Source organism: Balaenoptera borealis (assembly GCF_965194805.1).
Source record: "Balaenoptera borealis genome assembly, chromosome: 21".
Taxonomy (NCBI): domain Eukaryota; kingdom Metazoa; phylum Chordata; class Mammalia; order Artiodactyla; family Balaenopteridae; genus Balaenoptera; species Balaenoptera borealis.
The window spans coordinates 24,582,887-24,609,500 of NC_138880.1; the positions used below are offsets into that span (position 1 = coordinate 24,582,887).

The window sequence follows — 26,614 nt, forward strand, 5'->3', positions numbered from 1 at the left end:
CGGCTGCGGTTAGCATTTGAAGCCAGACGACCATACATTTATTTTTCAAAGCAGGAATGTAGCTTTTGCCCCCCACGCCTCGCCCTGTTAAGATTCAGAGTTATGATTTAAAAAAGGGGGAAAATGGCCTGGCTTGAGGTAGGATTTGGGGGATTAGAAGCCTAGGCCAGAAATTTCTACTTAAAATCACATCCTTGACTACCAGTTTCCCTGAGGAACAAAGTTTAATTCTTTTTTGGGAAAAGCCTAATGGACTCCATCCCCCTCTGTTTCACTGGAATAACCCCCATGTAGAGCGGTGGCAGGGAAAGAAGGACGGCGAGGGAAGAATCCTCTGGTGTAGCCAGGGGGAACCGTTTACTGTACCAACTCCAATCCACTTTCCCCACTCAGGGCCTGCTGGCCCGCCAGACACACAGAGCTGCTGGGTTCCAAACCTCTGAAACAGCCTGACAGGCCGAGTGGCCGCCCTGGTGGGTCACAGATGGAAAATCCAGGAAATGAAGTTTTTTAAAAGAATGGCAAATACATTTGCTTGCTTAAGCACCTTACCTGTCATTTCGATTCCTATCAATCTTTCTAGATGGATTCAGTTTCAAGTCAAGTGTTAATAAGACCAGATGTTGACTTCTACATGTTATCAGTACCTATTCTATCACATACGGAAACAAATAAAATGCAAAAATGGCCCTGTCAGTGGGCCCAGTGGATTACCAATGAATCTCACAGTTGTGGTTTGATGTCTTTATTTTGAAAAGTCTCCACCATTTAATTGGTAATACATTCTCCTGAATCTTTTCTCATCAGAATTGCTTCTCCCTGAAGCTAAATTGTTCCTAAATTTTCCAACCTCTGGAGCTACTTGACATCACTTTTCACAGGTGGCTTCTCCTGAATTCCCTTTACATCTTACAAGAGATGCCCGTCTGTGCTCCCACGGAGGGGATTCCTAGCGACCACCAGCAAACATAGAGTGGTCAGGCCAAGGTGCGGCTTCAGGATGGAAGCTTCTTATCATGTGCCCACGATGACACAAATGGAACATAGGTTTCCAGAGCTTCAGATAATATTGGGAGGAGTAGAAACGGCAGTTGGTGAAGAAATGACCTTCTTTACTTGGAGCAAAAAACTTGAATGTTTGATTTTGTTAACTAGAATAGGGTTGGTATTTTAAGAAAATGTTTGCTTTGTGGAATCTCCCCACCGCAGCTGAGCTCAGTTAACGTTTTCACAAGGAGACACCACAGGGAAAGGCTTCAGGCACAATGAAAACCAATGCTTGACTTCTGGAATCGAAACGTAAGCGTGAGAATGAAAGCAAAGACCACTGGGCTTGTTCAACCCATGGCCATGTTACATTCTTTCCTGGGTTAGGCTCTTATGATAGCATGTGCCTTTAATGTTAGCTCAGAGAGACTTATGACAAGATACCTCTGCTTCCATAAATGATCTATTAGACTCTAGCATCCAATAATCAGTCTTTTATTTTAATTAAAGAATGTATACTCTGTGATAGTGGGGAGTCTTGTTCACTGCTGTATCCCCAGCTCCTGGAACAGTGCCTGACTCATTCATCCATTACATAAATATTCCCAGAGCACTTGCTATGTGGACATGAGAGGTGTTCATTTTTCATTTATCTTTTACTCAAAAAGCATCCAGTGCCTTTCGTGAGCCCAGAGGTACACTCTTCTAGGAACTGGAGATACACATGAACAAAACAGGGCAGAGTTTCCACCCTCATGGAACTTATATTCCTGTGAAGTGCCACAGACAAATAAACAAATAATGTCATGTAGTAAAAAATTCTATGGAAAAAGTGAAAAAGGTTAAGGGCTCCGAGAACGCTGAGAATGCCATTTTATACAGAGTGGTCTGCAAATGCCTCTCTGATAAGATAGAACTCAAGCAAAGACCTGAAGCGAGTAAGGGGGCTGCCACATAGATATGTGACAACAAAGAGTTCCAGACGAGGGGACAGCAAGGACGAAAGCTCAGAGGCAGGCACATGCTGGGGATCTTGGAGGGAGAGCCCAGAGCCAGGGTAGCCACAACAAAAGTGAGTGATGGGGAGAGTGGCAGGCGAGGCCTGGGACCTAACGAGTGGTGTGGCTGCCACAGAAATGCTCGGCTCTGATGTCCAGCTGCGGGGAGTCTGGTTAACCCACGGTCCCCCTGCTGCCCACTGGGCCCACCACTGTGCTGGTGCCGAAGCCCCACTTCTCCCAGGCTGATCCTAACCAATGACCGAGCAGGGCCGGGGTCCTACCTTTGCCCATTCCTCTAATGGGTGACTTTGGCTGAAGGACCCCCATCAATCTGGCCAAACTTTCTTACATTTGCAGAGGTCCTTTCTTCCCAGTCCCTTCCTTCTCCATCTCCTTTCGCAAATGTCAGACCTTCACAAGTGGAGGATTCTCCCGCCTACTTCTGCTTCCTCCTCTTCATCTGTAACAGCTGCTTCCCTCAGTAAATTTCATGCATGTCTAATCTTCTCTCAGTGTCTCCTTCCCGAAGGGCCTGAGCTAACACAAGGCCACATCAGGTCCCTGGAGGTCATGCAGACTCTGGACCTTATTCTGAGTGCAGAGAAAGGCACTGGAGGGTTTTGAGTAGAGGAGTGGTGTGATATAACTTTCATCTTAGAAAAGCACTCTGGCTACTGGGGCAGAGAATAGGGACCAGCGAGGGTGAGGGTGGAAGCAGGGTCGGGCAGATGTATGAATGGCAGTCTAACTTTTGATGTCATCCTTCTACCATCACTGCTCTTCCTAAGTTCACCCAAGACCTTCTAATAGCAACATCCAATGCCATCTTTCAACCTCTCTCTGTGGAATTTTACCTTTTGACCATCCCTGCCTTCTACAGACTGTCTCTTTATTGGGTCCTAAGTTTCCATCCTCCTCTCAATCTCCCCTTCTAGTAACTTCCACTGACTTCTCTTTTGCCAGCCCTTCACACTGAGGCCCCAAGAAGAGTTTGGTTCTTGTTCTCTGGTCTTTGCTTGTTCTCTCTTCTCATCTTGGTGGTCTCATTCCTCATGAGGTCTTATCCCTCATGCACATTTATTGGTATTTCTCATTTGTCACCACTTCTGCACTAGAGAACCACTAATCTACTTTATGTCTTTTTAACTTTGCCTTTCATGGATATTTCACATAAATGGAGTCATTCAATATGTGGTCCCTTGGGTCTTGCTTCTTTTACTGAGCATATTTTTGAGGCTCATTCACCTGGTGGCGTGTCCATAATTGTTCCTTTTTATTGCTGAGTAGTATTCCATCATATGGATATCTCCCAAGTTTTTATAATAAAAAAAAAAATCTTAAAGCTACAAAAACGCTGAAATAGTATTATGAGTATCTGTGTGCTGTGATTCTCTAATTGTTAACATTTGGCATGTTTGCTTTTATTCTCACTTGAGAAATACAGGTTTCTGTTTTATTTTGTTTTTTGTGCTTGCTGAACCAGCTGAAAGTCAATTGCTAACATCATGACACTTCATCTCCCCTGCTCCACGAATAATGCGGCATGTCTAGAATATTCTCACATGTGACCACAATTATTTTCAGATTTTCCCAATTGCCAACCAAATATCTTTTATAACCTTTTCTAAAATAAAAATCTAATCAAGTTTCAAGCAGTCCATTCAGTTGCCGCTCCCCATTAAGAGTGACATCCTTGCCTTTTTGTTTCATTTGGACTTCCACCATGTTGACATACTTGAAAAGCCCAGACAGTTATCTGGTAAACTGGCTGCATTTTAGATTTGTCTGATTTTTCTTCATGGTTAGATTCATTAAACTTTTTTTGGCAAGAATACTACATTTTTAAAAATCCAAATTAGGACAAGGGGTCATGCAAGTTAGGACAGGGTGACAGGTGTAAAAAGGTCTAAGGTGCCCGTGCAGCTCCAGAAGAGGGTCCCCGCAGCTCTCCCTCTGCTGCCCTGCATGGATGCTGGCACCAGGTGGCTCTTGGTAGCCTTGGTTGGGTTGTTCCCACAGGCTTTTACCTAGAGGTTCACAGGGAGAATTTGTCACTTAGCTTTGTCATAGATGTTGTCCATGGGACAACATCCATGTTGCTCTCTTTGTCTCTATGGGGGGATTTGGTGACATTCAAAGTCTCTGCAAGTCAGGACACTTTTGAAAATGAAAAAGGAGCTAAGAATCAGGAACAACAGGTGTAAACCAGAACTGTCCTGGGAAAATACTACCCATGACCCAGTAATTCTACTCCCAGGTATGCACTGTGAAGAAGCAGATGTTCAGCATTCTCACTACAGTGTGTTTTGGTATGAATTTCGGTATTACAATTTAACCTGCTTTTTGATGTGTTGGATTACTTATCTAAGGATTTGTGTGTTTCATCAGTTTGGGAAAGTATCAGTTGTTATCTCTTATAATGTTGCCCTTCCTCCACTCTCCATCTTCTTCCTCCTGCATCTCTTATTAGATGTAACATAGAACCTCTCATTCTAATTCTCCTTATCTCTTAGCCTTTGTCTTAGTTTCCCAGGGCTGCTATAACAAATTGCCACAAACTAGGTGGCTTAAAACAACAGAAATTTTTTCTCTCACAGTTCGAGAGGCCAAAAATCCAAAATTAAGATGTTGGCAGGGTTGGTTCCTTCTAGAGCCTCTGAGGGAGAACATTTCTGTGCTTCTCTCCCAACTTCTGGTGGTGCCGGAATTCCTCGGTGTTCTCGACTTGTAGATTCATCGCTCTGATCTCTGCCTCCGTCTCCACACGGCCTTCTCCATTTTGTGTGTCTGGGTCTCCTCTTCTTATAAGGACACTTGGATAATCTAGGATGATCTCATCTCCAGATCCTTCGTTTCACTTGTAAAGAAGCTTTCCCCAAATACAGTCACATCCACAGGCTCTGAGTGGACGAATCTTTTGAGGAGCCACCATTCAGCCCGCTACAGTCTTTCTTTCATATTTTAATCTCTTTCCTCTGGGTCATTCATTTATGTCTTCCATTTCACTATCTTTTCAGCTGTGTTTATTCTGCTGTTTAGCTTACCACCAAATTTTAATTCAAATGATTATATTTTTAATGTCCAAAGTGCTGTTTGATTCCTTCTTAATCCTGCCTGGTTATTTCTGATAGTCTTTTGCCCCTCGATAATTTTGATTCTCTTTTGTTTCTTTAAACATGTCATAAGGCTTATTTCATATTCTAAATATGATAATTCCAAACTCTAAAGCCCTTGGTGCTAAATTTGTGGTTTCTTGTTTCTGCTGACTCTCACAATGACGGATTAGTTAAGGTAGAACCAACTCCTGCACACTTAAACTCCAAACTCGCAGTGCCTTGACACTCTGGATCTTTTTTTCTTACTCCCATAACATCAAGCTGGTAGCTTGAGGTGGGACTTTGCTCTGTGCTGTCATTCCTGAAAGGTCCCTGGACCCTGACTGAGGAAGGCTCTGCCATATTCAGCACTTGGCCTCCAAGATCACCCTGAGCGCCAACATTCTGCTCGTGGACAGGGGAGCCTGTAGAGGATCCCAGAGCTCGTCTCTGTGGGCCAGGCCTGGAAATGCAATCTGCCACTTCTGCCTTCTTTCCGCTGACCAAAGCACGGGTCATGGCTCCACCTAGACGCAAGGGTGGATGGAAACTAGCATCGCTGGCCGGGCTGTTGCTTCCCAGCAATGATTTTTCACTAGGGAAGGAAGGCAGGGGACACTGGCTGAGAACTACTTGCCTGAGCCACACGATTTATTTCTCTGTGCGTTTGGCCTTTTTAAAAAAAAATTCGTATTTGATTGAACTTAGTCTATGGGAAATCTGAGGGCTTAAATTGGAACTTTCCTTGAAAGAAGATATTGGTAAAAAATCTGGTTTAGTACTAATAGGAAGCAAAAAATCCCTCGGTGCAATAACATATACAAGCATGGCGTGCGCATAGTACACACCAACACCACACCACGTTTATGTAGCATCTTTCTTCCAAAAAGTTCTCAAACATTTTCATATTTATTGACTCTTGTATCCTTAGTTTTTCTTAATCTTGTCCAAAGAGGTGAGATTCTTTTAGTCCCACTTTAGAAATGAGAAAACTGAACCTCAGAAGGTTGTAGCTGAAGGCGGAGTCTCTCAAGGCCAAGGCCCAGATTCCTTCCTCTGGCCCACATGCTCCCCCGTCAGTGACAACCTTCAGGGCCTGGGCAGCAAAGGTGGTATGCAGATATCTGTTGCTCATGCTTGGATGCTTTCATAATCCTGTGCTAATTCTCATGATGAAATTTCCCACTGAGTCACTGTGAAAAAGGTTCAGTCAACTCTAACAGGGTTTTCCTTAGACCCCTCACCCCCAGCCTGAGAACATTCATCACTCATAGCTCATGCCCCCACCCAGTGGTGCCCAGAGCTCTGGTCCCCAGCACAGTCCTTCCTTCCTGCAGTTCAGGGCAGAGGGAGGTGTGCTCCCTGTGGCCCGGGGGGCAGGCAGCGTGGCACGGCACTCAGGAGCTACACCCCAGGTCAGATAGCTGCACACACCTTCTCTCCCGGCCCCTCGGCACCTTGAATAAGCCACTTGAGTCCTCTGGGCTTCCATCTGCTCCCCTATGTGGAAAGAGGATGATGGTAGTATCTTCTTCACAGGGTCGATGTGAGGATTAAAAAAGAATTCTGGTGATGCCCCTAGTATCCTACTTGACTTAGACTCCGTATTTGGTACCTGCTGGCTGTGATGGTAAAGATGATGCTTGGCGAGGCCTTGGTCTATGGGCAAGGGCACTGGTCCTGGAGTCGGATTCCTGGCTCTACCCCTTACCAACTACATGACCTTGGGATACTCAGCCTCTCCTAGTCTCTGTTCAGTGGAGGTAACAATGGTACACGGCTCATGAGATGGTTTCGTACTGGCTTTTGTGGCCTGATACCTGTCCTCTCCTCCATCCCACCCACACACAACCTGCCACTTGTGTGGACATCTGACCTTGTGCCACTGGAGGGACAGTGGTGCTAGCGTGGCGTGATGGTTTATGGCAAGTCTGGCCCAGGTCTTCTAGTTCTCTTCTCACATATGCACTGGCCCTCTGCGGGCGGGGCGGGAGTGCAGACCGGATTTGATGCAAGTGGGCTCCTACTTCTCAGTACTCCAGAATGAGAATTCAGCTCCAGCTTTGCAGTTGGTGGAGCTTCCATTTAGAAAGAGTGTCTAATTTTTGGCCCACAAGTTGATAACTTATAGATTCCCATTCTAGCACCGGCTTTGCTTTCTCCCAGTGGTGTGATAAAGTGCCCTCTTCTGCAGAGGTAGCCCCAAGCCTAGGGCTTTTCTGTCACTTACCCTTGGCATCAACTCAGTAGTGGTGTAGAAGGGAGAAAACAGGGCTGCTATGAAAATCACAGCTGCCTTTAACTCAGGAGTTATTTTTTAAATTCTTATTTGATATTGGAGTAGAGTTGATTAACAATGTTGGGTCCGTTTCAGGTTTACAGCAAAGTGATTCAGTTATACATATAGCTGTATCTATTCTTCTTCAAATTCTTTTCCTGTTTACGTTATTACAGAGTATTGAGCAGAGTTCCCTGTGCTATACAGTAGGTCCTTGTTGGTTATCTATTTTAAAAATAGCAGCTTGTACACGTCAATCCCAAACTCAACTCAGGGATTACTATGCGATTCTTTTACATGAATTCTCTCTCTATCATCCCTGTGAGAGGAAGAAAGGAACGGGTTGTTTATAGTCCTCGCTGATTGGGAAGGGGGGTGGGTTTTAGTTTGCTGAAGCAGGGAGATGGGTGTGGGTTTGCAGATTTGGAAACTGGGATGGAATGAGCTGAAGACCTTTGCCAAAGACAAAGGAGAGGGACTGAGAGGCCGAGGGGCCGAGGGGACAGATGTGGGTGGGAGGGAGTCAGGAACCAAAACTGAGCAGGGTGCGGGGTGAGAGAGAGTGGGGTCCTGGGAGCTGCGAGGCCGAGAAGAGAGACTTGGAAATTGTATCTCATGGGGGTTTCGGAGTAAGCACTGCGCACAGTGTATTGTTAGGAAACCCTCGGTAAAGGGTACATTGTTCACTGATGCTTTCATGGGAGTGGATTATTTCCAGTGTGTGCATAGACGTGACGATTTCTGCCTCAAAGTTGCTGTGGGGTGAAAACAAGAGACAAGAGCAAACAGAGTTAGCAGGTGCGTGGGTTACATTTCCTTCATTTTAAAGAGGAGGAAATTGGGAGGCCCCCAAGTCGACCAGCCAGGTGATCAATGGAACTGGGGTTCCACATGGACTCTGTGGACCCCAAGGCCTGAGTACTTGTGCAATACGCTGAGTGTCTGAAGTCACCACCTCTCCCCTTCCATGTCCCCTGGGAATTTCCCAGTGTATCTCAGATCAGGAGCAGTAAACTCAAGTGCATGTACCACATTTAAACATCATATTTTAAAATACTGTTGGGGTGCAAATTAAATACAGATTAGTTCCAATCCTGGCAGGGGAAACTTAGGTAACTTATTTCACCTATCTGAGCCTCAGTTCTCCCACCTGTAAAATATCTGCCACATAAGGCTATAATGTGAAGATACGATGATATTGTTCTGGAAATCTCTCAGCACAGTGCTTGGCACATAGTAAAACCTTCTGTTCTCATGTGGTTCTCACTGGTTATTACTAAGCATGTTGCAGGCACATAGTACCTTGTATATTTCAGTAGCTTAGCCTAGGATTAAAGCATTAAGATCTATTATTTTGTAATTGATTGGTTGATTGATTGATATCCTATCTTATTTCAATAAAAGTACTTAGGGCCTCTTCTAAGAGCTTCCTCTCTCCCTATCCAGTAGAGCTGGTTCTTTACGTCTTGCCCTTCCTGCTTCCTTTATTCTAATTTCTAACTCAGTTAAAATTCCACTAGACTCTGAGCCTCTGTCATCTCCTTTCTTCAGAGTTACAAGAATTATAAGTGTCCCTCAGAGTTGACCAACTGAAGGTTCCCTGGGTGGAGCGCCAAAACAGGTCTTCCTTCTTCAGACCCCACTGGGCTTTATACTTTCCTTTGGCATTTTTCACATCAGTGTTGGGTGACGTTTTTCATACTTGTCTTATGGTCCATATTGAATTGTAGGGCCCTTAAGGATGGAGATCAGGTCCTACTAATCTTGTGCTTGTCACAGTACCTGACATTGTGCCTTGAAAATAATAAATACTCCAGAAATGGGTATTTATACTAGAATGTCTCTTAAGACATTCTCTGGTGCCCTCTCTTTTTGAAACTAGATGGATCTTTGTGACAGCTTTAATCAATAGAGTACAACAGAAGTGATGCTATGTGACCTTTGGGTCTGGGTCATAAAAATGCCAAGTATTTTCTCCTTGCTCTCCTGGGTTGCTCACCCTTGGAAGACAGTCACCATGCTTCGAGAAAGACAAGCAGCCACGCGGAGGGGTCATGTGTAGTATAGCAACTGACAGCCCTGGCTCAGGTGCCAGCCAGCAGCCAGCATCAACTGCCTTCAGATAATTCCAGCCCCCAGGTGTTCATCACCCCCAGCCTTTGAGCTGCCCCTGCTGATGCCACATAGAGCAGAGAGGAGCTTTCCCTTCCAACCTCCGTTCAAACTACAGATTTGTGAGTGGGATAAGTGATTGTTGTTGTTTTAAGCCACTGAAGGTTTGAGGTTGTTTGTTACACAGCAGTAGATAACTGATACACCCACCCACTTCCATGCGAGGGACATTCAGGCAAAGAGAGAATCAAAAAAGAACGTGTTTTCAGAAAATAGTTTCACTTGGGAACCCTTATAAAAGGGATGGATGTAGGTGAGGATCATCAGTGGTTGCTAAAACCATTAGGTGAAGGTTGATGGGAAACTTTATAGTAAATGGATTAGCCTGACACCATCCAAACCCACAGATCAAGCTTAACAAAAAGCGAGACAACCAGATGTTCTGAGCACATGACATGGTGCAGGAGCAAGTACACAGCACCATCTGTAATGGATTCTTGCGTTAGAAAATTGAACCTGAATCTAATCAGACCTCTAGATCAAACTAGTAGTTGATAAGAAATACAAAAGCTGAAGGAACATGTCAGTAACACCACGATGCTCTAATTGGCCAAATCCAGAATATGAGACGTTTTCAGGACAAAAGACTCAGTTTCATCAATAAATAAATGGTGAATAAATAATAAATAAACAAAATAGAGGTGAATCCTTATAGATTAAAGGAGACCAAGAGTCATAACCAAATACACTATGTGCGTTTTGTTAGAACCCTGATTCAAAGAAACCAACTGCATGGAGGCATTTTTGAGATAATCAGGGAAAATTGACCGTGGACTGGGTACTAGATGATGTCAAAGAATTATCGTTCATTTTGTTGGGTATGAAACAAAAGTGTCATTTTTTTTAAAAAGTTCTTCAGTATGAGAGATAGGCACAGAAGTATTTAAGATTTAAGATATGATGTCTGGCATTTGCTTTAAAAATATTCCAGTAGGGGAAGGAAAACATACAAAACCAGGGCAGAATGTTCTCTGTTGTTGTTTATCATACTGTTTTTGGACGTTTGAAAATTTCCATAATAGAGAACTTTTAAATTGTATCTAAGCTCTTCAGCAGGGGCGAGCCTAGACTTAGACCATGAGCACTTTTTTTTTTAAAAGATTGATTGATTGATTGATTGATTGATTGATTGCTATGTTGGGTCTTTGTTTCTGTGCTAGGGCTTTCTCTAGTTGTGGCGAGCGGGGGCCACTCTTCATCGCGGTGCGCGGGCCTCTCACTATCGCGGCCTCTCTTGTTGCGGAGCACAGGCTCCAGACGCACAGGCTCAGTAGTTGTGGCTCACGGGCCTAGTTGCTCCGCGGCATGTGGGATCTTCCCAGACCAGGGCTCGAACCCATGTCCCCTGCATTAGCAGGCAGATTCTCAACCACTGCGCCACCAGGGAAGCCCCCATGAGCACTTTTAAAGCAAACTGATGTGTGCGATTTGCCATGGGTGAGTAGGCTTTGGAGGAAGGAGCCCCGCGAGACTGCTAAGACCTGGTGCTCAGAGGCCACGCACCACCCAGGTCCAGGGCCTCCACCGAAAGTGGTTCTGAGTCAGCAGCCATGTCCGGGCGAGGCACTGTGAGTTCAGAGGGAAGAGGGCAAAGTGCCCAGAAAGGCCCACAGAGCCCGTGTGCCAGCTCCAGGGAGCTGAGTCCCGGAAAAGGTGAAGGATGCACGTGGTGGAAATCCAAGCCTGTGACTCTCGACAGAGAGAAGGTTCTGGAGTCCCTGCACCCAGCGGCACAGGGGGAGCTAGGAGCAGAGCTAAGGGCACAACCCTGCGGGGACTGTACCGCCACCTCGGCCTCCGCTGCTCCTTTCCTACAGCCCACATGGTCCACATTCGCCCCTACTGCAGCCTGGATTTCTCCCCCCAGGGAGCGTGTATTCACGCTGGGGGCACTTCTTCCCAGCTGGGTCTCCCAGCATGAGTGCGGGGCGCACAGCTCTGACCCAACCAGCCTGGATCCTAGAGCAACTGTCACTGTGGCCAGGGGTGGGCGCTCTAACTGGCACAGCTTGGGATGGATGCCCACTAACCCGCTGCTAGAGAGGTCGGTCTTGTAAGCTCCTGAAAGGACCACGCGTAGGGGGTGGAGGGAAGGAATTTCCCAAGGGGCAGTGGTAGCTGCTCCTAAAAGAACAAAGGGTGCTAGAGAAGTTAAATGTCCACTGCAGTGACCCTTACGGATTGGGGTAGGAAAAGATCACTGACCTTAACCGAAAGAGGAAGAAGAGAAGCAGGGGGATAGGGGGCTGGGGTCAAGGATAATAAAATACCAAACAGGAGCAACAATCCCGAAAAGAAAAGTGAAATGAAACGAGGATTAGGATGGGGTGGAGTATGGGAATGAGGACGTGGAAACACAGCAGAGACCTAGAAGGAATCAAGTCCAGACCAGGTGATCCCGCCTCCTTCCGCAGGGTGCACGGTTCACGTCTGCTGCACTGACTTAAGGGGGCTGCCCTGGGGGTGTGGCCACCTGGCCCCGCTCGCCACGCTCTCTGCCTCGGCCTGAATTCTTAGCATATTTAGTATCTTCACAAGCAGCTCTAGAAATTCCGGGGTGCCTTTACATCGTGAGATGCAAGGACAAAACGCGAGGCTCTTAAAGGTGCGTGGCGCCCAGCAAGACCGTGGGTGAGGCTGCGGGTGGTGGAGATTATTGTGACGGCCAGTAGAGGGCAGTGTCAGGCCAGGCATTTCCCAGGCGCAGGGGAGACACTTTCTCAGCCATCCAGAGCCCCGTGGTTAGTTTCTGAATTTGGGATTCACTCCTTGCAAACCTTCCTGAGCAATGGTAATGAGTGGTAGTGCTTTTTTTTTTTTTTCCTTCAAGGGGATTTGAGAGTCTGCTTCAGGAGTTGGTATGTAAATACGAGACAGGGTTGCCCTTTACAGGGTGGGCCCCCAAATGCTGTCCGCTAGGCCACGTGCTTCTCATAGGTCCTCAGTTCCTGCCAGTTTCCATCCTTCCTGATGCTTCTATTTTTTTTAAAATTAATTAATTAATTAATTTATTTTTGGCTGTGTTGGGTCTTCCTTTCTGTGCGAGGGCTTTCTCTAGTTGTGGTAAGCGGAGGCCACTCTTCATCGCGGTGCGCGGGCCTCTCACTATTGCGGCCTCTCTTGTTGCGGAGCACAGGCTCCAGACGCGCAGGCTCAGTAGTTGTGGCTCATGGGCCTAGTTGCTCCGTGGCATGTGGGATCTTCCCAGACCAGGGCTCGAACCCATGTCCCCTGCATTAGCAGGCAGATTCTCAACCACTGCGCCACCAGGGAAGCCCTGATGCTTCTATTTTTAACTCAAAAAGCTCCTCTATTCCAAAGGTGTCTACTGTTTGGACTGGGAAATTATCAATATATCAAAAAGATACTTCTCACACCTAGCCAAGTGATTGGCTAGGGATTCCATCTTAAATGCAGTCATTAATTCAAGTGATGAATTGCTCATTTGAGTTACTGTTTCATCCCTAAGGCAAATTATCTTTCAACACATTTTATATATGTTAAGAGCACCCAAGGAGGATTATATACACAGATCATTAGGCCAGGTGCAGTGTCAGCTCCAAACACTGTCTGTTTATATGCTGATCGCTGGTGCTCGTTGATCAGGGCAGATAAGCTGTGGCTACAACCATGACCTGAACTGTTTTTTCCTCTCGTGACTTGGGAGACTGGTCTCACTATTCTGTGGTCACACCTGACCCAAGGCAATGAACTTGATGGGCCAGCATCATACTTCACACATAGGTTTTTGTTTGTTTGTTTAATGTAGATTGGTTGGTTCACACTAGATTGAGCCAATAAAGTTGCAGATTACCTCACACACCTGAATAGCTGAATTTGATCATTCTTTATCAATTCCTGACATTAATGGTTGATCCAATAATGTTTTGGTACCTGTCTTTGGAGCTCACGCATCAACCATTCCAGGTTCTACACCAATTGAAAAGATGGATTGGGGAACGTGGCTTGGATCCAAGACCAAAATGTGCCCCCCCTTTTTTTTACAGCATTGAACTCCCCATCCTTATCCCACCCCTGCCCCAGTCACAGGCGGGGCAGCTGGAGAACTAAAGAAACCCCCTGCCCTGGCGCAAGGAGGACTCCTGTCCTGGGTGAATTTACGGGGAGGGAATGAAAAAGGGGCCTTCCACCACCTGAAGGCAGACAGGATAGGAGGGGGCTGGAGCCTGTTTTATGCCAAAGTAACCACTCCCAGTAGCGTGAGGAATGTGGCCGACAGGATGTCACTGGGGAGGGGAGGGTGGCTGAATGGGTGGGGAGGAGATGGATGCTTTATGACTGGGGAGAGAGTGGAGAAGCTTGTGGATAGAGGTATTGGCTGGATCTCTCTCGTGTATGGAAGAATAAGGGCTGGGAATAAGGACTTTCCCCCTCCAAACACCTACCATCTTTAGAAGTCCCTAGAAACACTTAGTACAATGGGAGTGTGTTTCAAAAGGGATTCCATCTTAAATGCAGTCATTAATTCAAGCTCTTTTCCACCTCTGCACAGAGGTGAGGATAGATTAAATTGTCTGGAAATTTCTTTAAACTTTGATAAAAATTAGCTTTCCCCAATAAAAGAGTGTTTAAAACAAGAAGTCCCAAACTTACATTTTTGTCCTTATTCAGGAAAATAATTTTTGTTTCTGTCCCTGTATTCTAGTTGTTAAATAATTGCACCAAGCTAGTACACGCCAGAAAAATAAAACAATACATTCTTTTGAGTCCAGTGACCTCAAAACTATGAGCATGAATATCTCTAATCAAAAAATATCTCCCCTTTTAACATTTTGGGGTTATTTTTGTTGCAGTCCGTATACTTCACACTATAATCAAAACGTGTTATCTTGGTCTTGCAATATTTGTGACTCAGACTTGATCAGGACTGGGTCTGGCACATACATCAGTAGTTGCGTTTAAAAATGTGCAAATCGTGAACTTTTCTTTCAGCTTGATCTTGCATATTTCATATGAAACCACTTCTTTATAACATACCAAATTCTGTCTTTGAACAAGTTAAGAAGATAAGATATATTTCCCAGCACAGGTGATCCATAAAGCACATTTCGATTTGTAAGTTAGGTAGCTAACTTTGAGCAATGCACTGTTAATTCAAGTCTCTTGGGTATCAAGTAGTTATTTGAAAATTCACTAGTCTAAACAGGGTCTAAACTCATCTTTAGACCCTCCAAATGCTCAAGGAAAAGCTCAGAGAGGAGTCTAGTGGTGGGGAAGTCTGGCTTACATAATGTGTTCAGGCTGCCCGGCTCTGGATCCGGTGTGTAGTTACCTCTTGGCATCATGTCAATTTGAGGTGAGGTATATACATACGTTCACTCTCTAAAACGCACCCATTAACTTGAGAGCTCCAGATTTCAGACCTTTGGGAGCCTCTCATTCCACAGCTGGACCCCGTCCAGAGGGAGACGGAGGGTAAGATCCCTGTCCGCTTTGTTCGTGTCCCTCATCTGGCAGCCTTCCCTCCTTCAGAGATATTTATGGTAAAGTCTGTGCATGATAATCCACTGCAAGAGGCAGCAGCATCTGGCTTTCTGGAGATCTGAGCACCTCCGTGTGGTTACCTTGGTGAGAGTCTTAGAGGCAGTCCTGGGTTGTGGGGCAATTTCTATTAAAATGACCAAGCCCTGGGGGGCTGGTGAGCGCCAGAAGGGAGCAGCTGCTGGGAGGAGCGCGGGCACTAAGTCAGTGAGACCTGGCTTTGAACTGGGGCTCTGTTCTCTTATTAGCTGCGTGGCGCTGGCCTCGCCACTCAGCCACTTTGAGCCTTAGCTCTCCCACCTGCAACATGAGGACAGTATTATCTACCTCTTAGGGTTGTGTTGAAGACTAAATGAGATGGAAGCGCAAAGCACCTAGTTTCAGATACATGGAAGGTGGCCAAGAGCTGGTAACTAGTCCTAAGCTGATCAGCAGACACCCGTCAAGTTGGCTCAGGCCTTCGGCCTTCAGGTTATGACCCCTCCTGAGTCTAACTTGGCCTCTAGCCCATCCATGCGGTGCCCCAGGTAAAGTGCTTCCTGAGTGGGCCGATCCCCGGAACCTGACACCTGGACTGAACGGTCCCCTGGAGTCAACCTGTCCTTGAGAGCAGAAGCTCTACAGATGGCATGAAAGCAAGCACAGACTGGCAGCAGCTCCCTCTCCGTGGGCTTATTAAGGCTGAGGATTGTGTCAGGTGCCAGGTCATACACTGGTGAACTAGTGTTAGTGGGTCGTAGTGGTTAAGAGCGAGGACTCTGTGTCCAGCCTCCCTCAGTTGAATCCTGGCTCCACTCTACCTACTGGTGTGAGAATTTAGGCGAGCTACCTCTCTGGGCCTCAGTTACTTTACCTGTAAAGTAGGACTACCAATAATACCTATCCCGTAGGGCAGTCGTGAAGATTAAATGCGTTAGTTTCCTGAGGCTGCTTTAAATTCCACAAACTGGGTGCCTTAGAACAACACAGACGTATTGTCTCACTGTTCTGGAGGCCAGAAGTCAGAAATCAAGGTGTTGGCAGGGTCGTGGTCCCGCTGAAGGCTCTATGGGAGGGTCCTTCCTTACCTCTTGCTGCTTCTGGTGGCTCCTGGTGTTCCTTGGCTTGTAGATGGCCGTCTTCTCCCTGTGGCTTCACATCATCTTCCCTCTGTGCATGTCTGTCTCTGTGTCCAAATTTCCCCTTTTATAAGGACATCAGGGTCCACCCTCTGACCTCATTTTATTCAGTAACTTGATTATCTCTGTAAAGAGCCAATTTCCAAGTAAGGTCACATTTTGAGGTACTAGGGGTTAAGGACTCCAACATATCTTTTTTGGGAGGGTACAATTCAACCTGTAACAGATGAACTTAGAACAATCCTTGGAACATAGTAAACATTACACACGTGTTAACTATTTTTATCTTTAATACTCACCACAATCCAGCCAGGGAAGTAATGTTATTCCCATTTTAGAGATGGAAAAATGAGGCTCTGAGAGGTTAAAGATTAGCCTCAATTCGCACAACTAGAAAGGGGGAAGACCCCTTAACCCCAGCTCTGATCTGTCTGACCACATGTCCGTCCTCTCTCCATTGTACCCGTCACCTCCCAGAGATGGACAGGGTTACCCACAGCCTGTTCCGTGTGCCCGTCACACATGGTTGTAACCCAGACTTCCAGCGGGTGGCCCCAGAGGCCCGCCTGCAGCTGTGGACTCAGAACTCACCTGAGTGCTGCCTCTGGGTGAAAATGTATATGTTCTAAGGAAAGAATCATTTCCAAGGTCTGTATTAATATTTTGTAACCTGTATTTATATCTCTCTGTTTTGGCTAAATTGATGTGCCTAAAATATAACTTAATTTTTCACTTTTCACCCGGCTGTTTTGATATCTAGTAGACACAGCCATATTCATCTAATGGAAACACATGGACGTCAGAAAAACACAACGAATGGCTTTAATATTACTTTGTAAAGGTGATTATACACCAAGAATTAAGAAAGCCTTTTGTATAATAGAGAAATTCCTCACTGGCTGTGGAACCTGAGTGTTTAGTGATACCATTCGCTATGTAGTTGTTTTTCTGCATGTGTGTTTAGAGACATAAGTAAATGGTTTTAAAAAACAGCCAAGAGGTCTCATCTTGAAATCAGCATAGTTTTATGTTCCAGAATACAAATGTAACCACTAAATCTATTGCAGCCATGAAAGGTGAAAGAGGGGTGATTCAAGTTCAAGTTGTTCGTGTTCTCTTTGCCCCTGCACCCCACATACCATTTATTAGCACTGGGGCAGTGAGCAAAATATTCAGCCCTTTTGCAGCTAATATATATAAAATGCAGAGAGTCACTCCTCGCTTCTGAGTTTACAGGTGCAGGGATAGACCAGCTGAGGGCCCTTCCATTCCTGAGATGTGTGTGGTATCATACGCACTCATAAGGCCCTCTGCCGGGGACCTCAGGCTCAGGTCGCCTCCCATGTTTAATTAAGGACTCCTGCCCAAGAGGTCAACATGATTTTCTTGAGAAATCCACGTCTTATGATTTTCTCTGGCGGTTGTGCTGGATATTGTCTGTTTGCCTCTTTGCCCTACTCGCCCTTCCCTGGCCTGCCTGGAGCCCCAGGAGGTGGAGCGCCTCAGCTGGACAGCGGGAGGACAGCAGAGTCGGGGTATCGATCTCCCCCAGGCTCCCTGCTGGCCACACCCGCTGCCCTTGCTCTTCAAGCCTGGGGGGCAGGTGCAGGGTGGGTGGGAGTGGCTCCCTGCGACCACTAAGCCTGGGTTGCTTCACCATGTCTTCTTGGCTCCCCAGGACCCTGGCCACCCCTTTGCAAATCACCCCTTTAATGACCATCGATGTATTGTGCCAGGACCTTGGCTGAGTGAAGCTCTGACTCTCTTGAATTGTATTAGCTCAGCATATCATTAAGAGCATCTCGCCTTTCAAGGAAAGGGAACCCTGAGTGATGGAGAGCAAGATTCTACATTTTACCTGAATAAGAAATATCCACACCCCCCAATCCCATCATAATTTTGCACATGCCGTCACCTCTGTCTGCAGCGCTCTCTGTGCCCGGAAACGTCCTACTTAGCTCTCAACTCCCCGCTCCTCTAGAAGCTTCCTCTGATTCTTCCAGGCAGTCTCCGCCACTCCTCATTCTACGTTCCTTTTGGGCTCCGCCCACACCTCCTGATTCCACTTCTTTTCCTTTACTGTTACTGTGAAGTAGGAACAAATAAAGGATGCTTTCTCTAGAGTAGCCAGATAAAGTACAGGATATTCAGTTAGAATTTTAGATAAACAACAAATAATTGTTTCGCAGAGGTATGTTCCATGGACTATTTGGGACGTACTTACAGTAAAAAATTATTTATCTGAAACTCAAATTTAACTGGGAAGCTTCCAACGTTTTGTTGTTGTTGTTGTTTTGTTTTTTTTTTTGCTAAAAGAAACCTGCCAACTCTGACTAGAATGACCTTCTAAAGTCGGCGGTTCCTGTTCAAAGAAACACTTTCTTTTGTTTTTTTCCTTCCTTATTTTCTTCCTGCCCCCCCCCCCGCCCCCATATTTTTTTAGCATTCTATAAGCTAATGAGCTATGCGAATTTAGGAGTTGAGCAGGAGCTCTGGGGGGCCTAATTGCTTTTGAGAAAACTTTGACGCCCGGAGAGAAATTTCGGAGGTGGGTGCTGTGGAACAGAGAATGGAGCAGAGATGAGTCAGTAAGATGCACACGGCGAGGATCTTCCCCGTACGGGGCCAAGGAGGGGCCCTGGAGGGGGTAGCCGGAAAGCCTTCTAAGAACTTGGATGTCTAACACTCAATCTGAAGTTCTTTGCACTGTTCTCAGTCTTCCCCTCCGCACCCCACTGAATCCCCAGTAAAGTTCACCCCCCTCATGACTGTGTCACGTGAGTGGGTTTCTTTGTGTGATGCCGTAAAGCACTGAGCCTCACTTCTGGGGAGCCATATGTTATGGGAGCAGGAGGCTAGAAGTAGAGATGCCTGCAAGTTAGTGAGTGTCACAGGGAAGTGCAAGAATCTGGTGGAAACAGGGTTGGGACAGATCACGTGGAGAGCTCAAAAGAAAGGAGGCTCCAGCTGATCTCCAGATTACATTTGTTTTGTGACTCTCTACCCTGATAATAATAAGTTAATCGTAACAGTTTTTACTGTGTGCTACGTAGTCATATATGTATTTACATGTGTACGTGTACACACGCACGGTCCTCCCTTTGTACTGTTTGGATAAGCACAAAATCCAGTTACTGCAGTTTAGCTAAATAATACCAGTTCTGCAACAACATGATTCAAATTTCAGTTACCATGGTATATTAACTAAAATAAATCTGGCAACCTTAATTGTAACTATTGCAGCATAAAATATAAACTTCATTCCTAGCTCATCAGTCCAGAAATCACTGTGTAAATAACAAATGTGCATCATAATCAGTGACCAATCACATCACTTCTTTCAAGGTCTGTTGCTGATTGGTTGCTGCCCATCTGTTATTTAGTTCATGCACAGACAGCAAAGCATATAATTGGGTTGCCTCTTTGTCTTCCAGTGATAAATGCATATAATTTAATTTTTAATGAACTACTACTGTTGGATAATGCTCCAGGTCACCCTGATTCTCTTGGACACCTGAAGATTTGAACATTTTCTTTTTATGACAAAAACAATTTCAATAATCCAGCAAATAGACCACAGAGTTATTTCAATTTTTAAAGCCTATTATCTTAGATGGACTTTTGGACAGGCTATTGAGGCTACAGTGGGAGATCATGCAACTTCTTTAGCTGAATTTTGGAGGAAATATGACATAGAACATGCAACTGAAAACATTCAAGCATCATGGCAGAAAGTGACAGCAAGTAATATGTGTGTGGTGTGGCAGAAATTTTTGCATTTACTGTGCAAATAACTTTGCAGGATTTGAATCAAAAGGACTTGGAATCATAGAGGAAATAGTTGACCATGGGAATGTTGACACTGGCACTATTGGAGACTCACTATGCAGCCAGAGGAGCTTAGTGAAGGCGAACTTATCGACGAAGAAAGGGATTGTGATGAAAAGGAGGAAGATGTCCTAGAGGAAGTGACACCAGCAAAACTACTTCACATTAAAACAAGTCTCAGACATATTTCATGACATTGAAAACACACAGGATAAAATGTTTGAAGATGATCCACACTTAGACAGGGTCTGAAAATTTGCCTCAGTATAGAAAAGATGCTCCCTTGTATTGTTTTATATCTTGGGAGGAAGTCAAGCACTGTTCACACCTTTCTTGATAAGGTTTTTCTTTTTAAGTAAGTAAAACTCTTTAACTCTCAATATTCCTAATGTTTTAAATTACAGTGTACTAATAAATATTAATTTCACTATTTTCTTTATAACTTACAGTAAGAGAGTTTTAAAATATTTTGACAAATAATTTTAAAGGTCATGGAACAGTTGTAATTTCCCCATTGATTATTAAGATAGCTTTGCATGGTTTCAGCTAGCATGGTCATTTCTATGGCCCCATACTGCCAGGCAGAGAGAGGACTGCTTATGTATATGTCTCATGGTAACTATTATTATGCCCGTTACTCAGATGAGGAAACTGAGGCTTCAGGGGGGTCTAAGCTACCTGTCCAAGGTCATGCAGATAGTGAATAGTAGAGCTTGGATTTGAACCTATGCACTCTGACACCAAGACCTGTCCCCTCAACCACTATTGTTGCCCCTACTGGGCTCTGAGCACTTCAAAGACAGGGACCACATCTTTTGATCTTTGTATACCTGGCATGTAAACATTGTTTGATAAATACATGTTGAGTGAATGAAAAAAAAAGAATAAATGAAGTAAGAAACCATAAAGGGAATTAACGTTCAGTGTTTGAAAATAATGAGAAAAGATTAAGACTGATTGAAGACTAGCAGCAAACTTATTGATTCCCAGTTCCAGGTAAAATGGGCAGATCCTCAAGCATCTCATTTGATGTGAATGCCAGCCACTTTTGAGATGTTTGGAAATATTTAATATGGTGCAGAGGATTATGGGTACTTGCTAAGAAACTTCTGGTGATGGTCATTACATCAGAACACACCTGTCTAAGACTTTGAGGAATAAAAAATGGTGTCGTATCCTGCTGCTTTCTTACAGCAGTTCTAGGTATGCACGCTATTGCATCAGCTCCCACTGAGAGAGGCAAACAGTGGCCCCGCCCTGGCCACTGGCGCGAGAGCCACTAGCAGCTCCCAGTCAAATGTAGGAGCTCTTGAGCTGAGGTGGGGTCTACAGATGGGTTAAGAGTCTACAGCTCCGTCAAGTATCGGGCTGACTGCCACTTTTTATATTAATAAGTCTATAAACTCTTAGGTCTTAGGGATAAGGGGGGGAAGGGAGAAAAATGTTCATCTGTGTTTGGAAATGTTTGTACCAGGAGCTGCCTGCATTTTCACAGTGAGTACTGAGCCTCCTGGCACACATCTTAAAGACCCACCGAGCTGCATTTGGAGGAGGAAGAGGAGGGCGAGGAGCGGAAGTAGACCTTCCTTACCCTACACCCGAAAACCACCTGAGGTCTGTGGTTTGTGACGGTGTCAGGAAAGTTTCTACGGACGCCTTGAGCAGAGGGTCCAAATAATCAAACTACAGCAAGGTCTGCTTAGAAAGCCCAAAGCAGAGAAAAATCAAGAAACGTTGCAGATGCATAGAAATAGATACAGGTCAGGCAGAAATATGGAGACCAGAGCCTGTAGGCTGCAGAAGCCAGTACATCATGTTGTGTTGTGCTGTGTTCTTTCAGCCAAGCAATAAAAACCAAAGAGCAAGAGAGGGCCTGGGTAGGTAAGGAAACCAGCTTGAGGAAGAGCAGACTCATACTGTTAGGAACACAGACTACCAGCCTTAATATATTCATGGGAAGGAAAATCAGCTCAGCTGGGAGAGAAGATTTGAGCAGATGATGAGATGGAGAGCGGACGTCTCCTGCCGGCTTCCATGAAAGGCAGTGCTTCCCAGAACAAAGGGGTGCCCTTGGGGACTAGCACTGAATCTGTGATTAAGCCTTTGAAGAACACACCCTCTCACTTCAACTCAAGGCCCAATCCACTAAAAGAATAAAACCCACTTTCTAAACAGGGGTCTGAGATGACTTTCTTGTTGAAACAGCTCCCTCTACACTTGGAAACCCTTTAATCATATAAGGAAAACCACTGGTCCCAGGATCTTCTTCGGCACCATTCACTCACAGGAAGTGGGCAGGACCCTCCATGCTGGTGCCTCACGTCCAGCCTTTGGAGAGGGGTTGGGTCTCGGGGGAGTGGGAATGGATCACTTACCTCCGTGGGTCTGAGTTCCCCTTAGAATGGATGTGCCTCTCCGGGCCAGCCTGGGCCAGCCAGGATGCTGGGTGGGAGCCGGACAAAGCCGTCTCTGGAGGCCTTGTCTCAACGACGCTTCCCTGAAGAGTGCCGTAATTCAAGTCTTGGAAGCTCACCTGAGTCTACGGGCACCACAACCAATTGGTGTGAAAAGAAAATATGAAAGCTAATGCTACATCCTACCTAATGGTGAGGAGGGAAGACCCATTATGAAAAAAGCTAAGGGGCCAGAGATCCACAGGAAACAAGGCTTCATCATCCGAAATGTAAAAATATGGTAGAACTGTGTGTTAACTGCACACATAGATCCTACCTCTCCTCAATGAGGCCTTACGGGTGTTTAAAAAAAATAAGTGTAAGAGGTAGAGAATTTAGTTTAGCAGAAATTCTCTGGGAGAATATTCTTTCTGTCTCTGTCTCTCTGACACACACACACACACACACAAACACACACACACACCCCACCCCACAATCCAGTCATAATACAGCTCTACAATCTAAAGGGGGCCATAATATTTTACCCATGAGGAAAAGAGCGAAGGAGGATGAGAGAGCCTGCACCACACTTTGGGTCTAGAGTGTTGAACGTGAGTGTTGAAAAGAAGAGGGAAATTTTATCAAATGATATTGTGGGGTTCTGAGATATACAAGTAAAGGTTATAAGTGCTTAAAAAAATATTTTCAGTTGCTTCATGCTTCTCTGAATGTAGCACGTTTTGAAAACTGAATCACGTGAGGCCCCTGCTTAGATTTGGGTTTCACGCATTCCTTCTAGAATAGTTGAAACAGTTCCAGTTAAAAGTAGAGACTCCTGCACACACACACACCCACTTGGTACCTTCCCTTACTGTTCCCGTATCTGATATCTGTAGCCCTTCCGACGCTCTCCTGGCGATTCATTCAGAGGCTCCTTTTGGTCTGCTGACTTCAGTAACGCTTTTCATACCCCCTTCTAATTTTCACCCTTCCTGTGAGTTTGTACACACCAGCACCAGGTGAGATGCCCTCCCTGCCCTTGGGAGAGCGCTAGAGAGCAACTACAGAGAAAGACCCTAAAGGACACATTTCCCACGACTATCATCATGATTACCTTGCCTCGTGGAAAGGGTGAGTGAGCATCATTAGGGTGATAGAAATTTTTAGATAAGGGATGCAGTATTTTGGGTTAAGGAAATAGATAAGAACTTTTACTCATGAGGCAGGTTCCCTTAATATTGTTAAACTCTGATACACCAAACAGGATAACATATATCCTGACCATGAACCGATAAGAAGGATGCCTCTACTTTTTTTTTTTTTTTTTTTTTAATTTATTTATTTATGGCTGCGTTGGGTCTTCGTTTCTGTGCGAGGGCTTTTTCCAGTTGCGGCAAGCGGGGGCCACTCCTCATCGCGGTGCGCGGGCCTCTCACTATCGCGGCATCTCCTGCCGCGGAGCACAGGCCCCAGACGCGCAGGCTCAGCAACTGTGGCCCACGGGCCCAGCTGCTCCGCGGCATGTGGGATCTTCCCAGACCAGGGCTCGAACCCGTGTCCCCTGCACCGGCAGGCAGACTCTCAGCCACTGTGCCACCAGGGAAGCCCCTCTACTTTTAATAGTAGGAATTATCCTCAGCACCCGAGCTGGTGAGAATCCTCATAATTCTCCAAGTGAGACGACAACCTGGGCTTCCCTGGTGGCGCAGAGGTTAAGAATCTGCCTGCCAATGCCGGGGACACAGGTTCAAGCCCTGGTCCAGGAAGATCCCACATGCCGCGGAGCAACTAAATCCGTGTGCGATAACTGCAGAGCCTGCGCTCTGGAGCCTGCGAGCCACAACTACTGAAGCTCACACGCCACAACTACTGAAGCTCGCCTGCCCCAGCTACTGAAGCCCGTGCGCCTAGAGCCCGTGCTTCGCAACAAGAGAAGCCACCGCAATGAGAAGCCCGCGCGCCACAATGAAGAATAGCTCCCGCTCGCCTCAACTAGAGAAAGCCTGTGTGCAGCAACGAAGACCCAACGCAGCCAAAAATAATTAAATAAAATAAATAAATTTATTAAAAAAAAAAAAAGACTACAACGTGGTCCCCTTCTTAGCCCCTCCCAGGAGACCTGTCTCTTTTATGCAGAGGACACTTTGTTGAGTATTACATAACAGTGCACTTGAGGATGGGGACTACATTTATTCAGATTTGAGTCTCTACACTTATCACAAGGTATAGTTCATAGGAGCATTTAATAAATGTTAGTTGAAGGAATAAATAAAACTAAGAAGTTCCTTAATCACTGGATCATTTTCTCAAAGTTTTTATTTTTTAATTTTATCAGTTTACATGTGAAAGCTTCAGTCAGGGTCAAAAAACTAACTCTACAGCTTTGGGTAAAAATCGTTTTGTTTGGCTGTCTGGGCTTTAAGTTGAAAGCATCATTTGTGGAATGCGTGGATTTCTGTGATGAAATAAAAGGTTTTTCCTTTAAGATATTTTGGGTCTACAAATTTTCAAAATTTTATTTTACGGTTTCTCCTTTTTTTTGATTAAAAATAAAGTGTGGGTGTTGGGGGGCTTGCTGGCAAGAAGACAGAACAAGAGCAAACAAACAAGCAAACAAAAAAAGCCACTTTGATTAAGCACAGTCAGTGAGCTCTGTGAAGCGTGTTTCAGCCCGATGCCAAATGACGCTCACTAAAATTGCAGCAATTTTTGATGCACGTGCCAATGTTTGTGTTATTTTTACTTTAAAGATGTAACAGATTGCTCCAAAGTAAATAATTTAAGCCTAATGTTTCAAAAGATTCCAAGTGCTGTGTCTTTCACTTCTGTAACCAACAGAAGCAACCCTCCTCTCTATGTAACGCTCCTTTGGGAGGGTTGTTTTCTTGCTTTGTGTTTCAAAGTAGAATATTATTAAGTCACAAAAAACAATGACGTACTGATAGATATTACGACATGGATGAACCTTAAAAACATTATGCTAAATGCAAGAAGCCAGACATAAAAGGCCACATATTGTATTATTTCATTTATACAAAATATCCAGAATAGGCAAATTCATGGAGACAGAAAGTAGATGAATGGTTACCTGGGATTGCGAGCAGGAGGGAATGGAGAGTGGCTGCTAATTTGCATGAGGTTTCTTTTGGGGGTGATGAAAATGTTCTAGAATTAGACAGTAGTGATGGTTGCACAACTTTGTGAATACAATAAAAGCACTGGATGTATACTTTTAAAGGATGAATTTTATGGCAAGTGAATTATATCTCAATACAGCTGTTATAAAATAAAATTTAGTATCCCTCCAAAAAAAAAAAAAGTAGAATCTATTTTTCACCATCCTGTTCCAAATGTCATAGGTTCTATCATTGTTCAGTGCTGAAGTGATAACTCCTCTTATCCAGGAAAAAAGGGAACAAACTCCATAACATCTAGATTTGTGATCTGGTAGGAGGAGGGTGTGGAAAGGGTGCAGGGAGAGCTCTGGGTTGAGAATATAACCCACGTCCCAAGGGAATCTACAGTGTCCACACTGATTCTTCTTCAGACGTCAAACCACGAACAATGAGTCAGATTTTACACCTGATGCCCTCAGTTTAACTTAAAATAGCTTCAGACGTGGCAAATTAACTTCACTCAAAATGTCCCCATCCTCAATCAATATTGGACTTCTTACTGGATTGTTTGCCTTTCTGGTACAATCTAAGAGAGAAGAAACATCTATGATTTTTTTTAAAAAATCAAAAGTAACTATTTATGCTGTTCTGTGCTCCCTAAATGAGCCTGAATGGCTTTTAAATTCAGAAAATAAAGATGAAATGTAAAAATACCAGAGCAATAAACTGACAGCCTTGTGTTTTCATTAACGTAGGTCGCCACTGTGAGGTCCATCAGATGATCGGGAACTACATGTGGGACCCCGCCACCAACAAGTCATTTGACATAGGGGTCAACAGAGACAGCCTGATGCCTCTCTGGTGGAATGGATCAGAACCTCTGTGGATCACTCTGACCAAGGCCAAAAGGAAGGTCTACATGTACTACTGGCCAGGTGAGTGTGTTGACATCCAGGCCTGTCCAACCTTCCAAATCTCAAAGCACCATTGGAGTCTCTGAGAACAAAGCATGTAGACGTGTTTGGAGACCAAGCCAGGATTTAGAAAATGGGGTCTTTGTTCAAGAAATGTCTTGTGGACATGTTTCTTTAAATTTTGGTTCAAACTCTCTTACATCAGACCAG

General features: G+C 45.1%; 1 protein-coding gene across 5 annotated transcripts in view; it reads left to right on the forward strand.

The window, feature by feature from the left end:
* Positions 1 to 26,614, forward strand: part of ENPP6 (ectonucleotide pyrophosphatase/phosphodiesterase 6) — a 98,705-nt gene that overhangs the window by 19,518 nt on the left and 52,573 nt on the right. For all 5 annotated transcript variants that reach the window (XM_082375329.1, XM_082375333.1, XM_082375331.1 and 2 more), the window contains exon 2: positions 26,246 to 26,425. In XM_082375329.1, the coding sequence (XP_082231455.1) occupies positions 26,246 to 26,425 (180 nt within the window). The remainder of the gene's footprint in view (positions 1 to 26,245; positions 26,426 to 26,614) is intronic.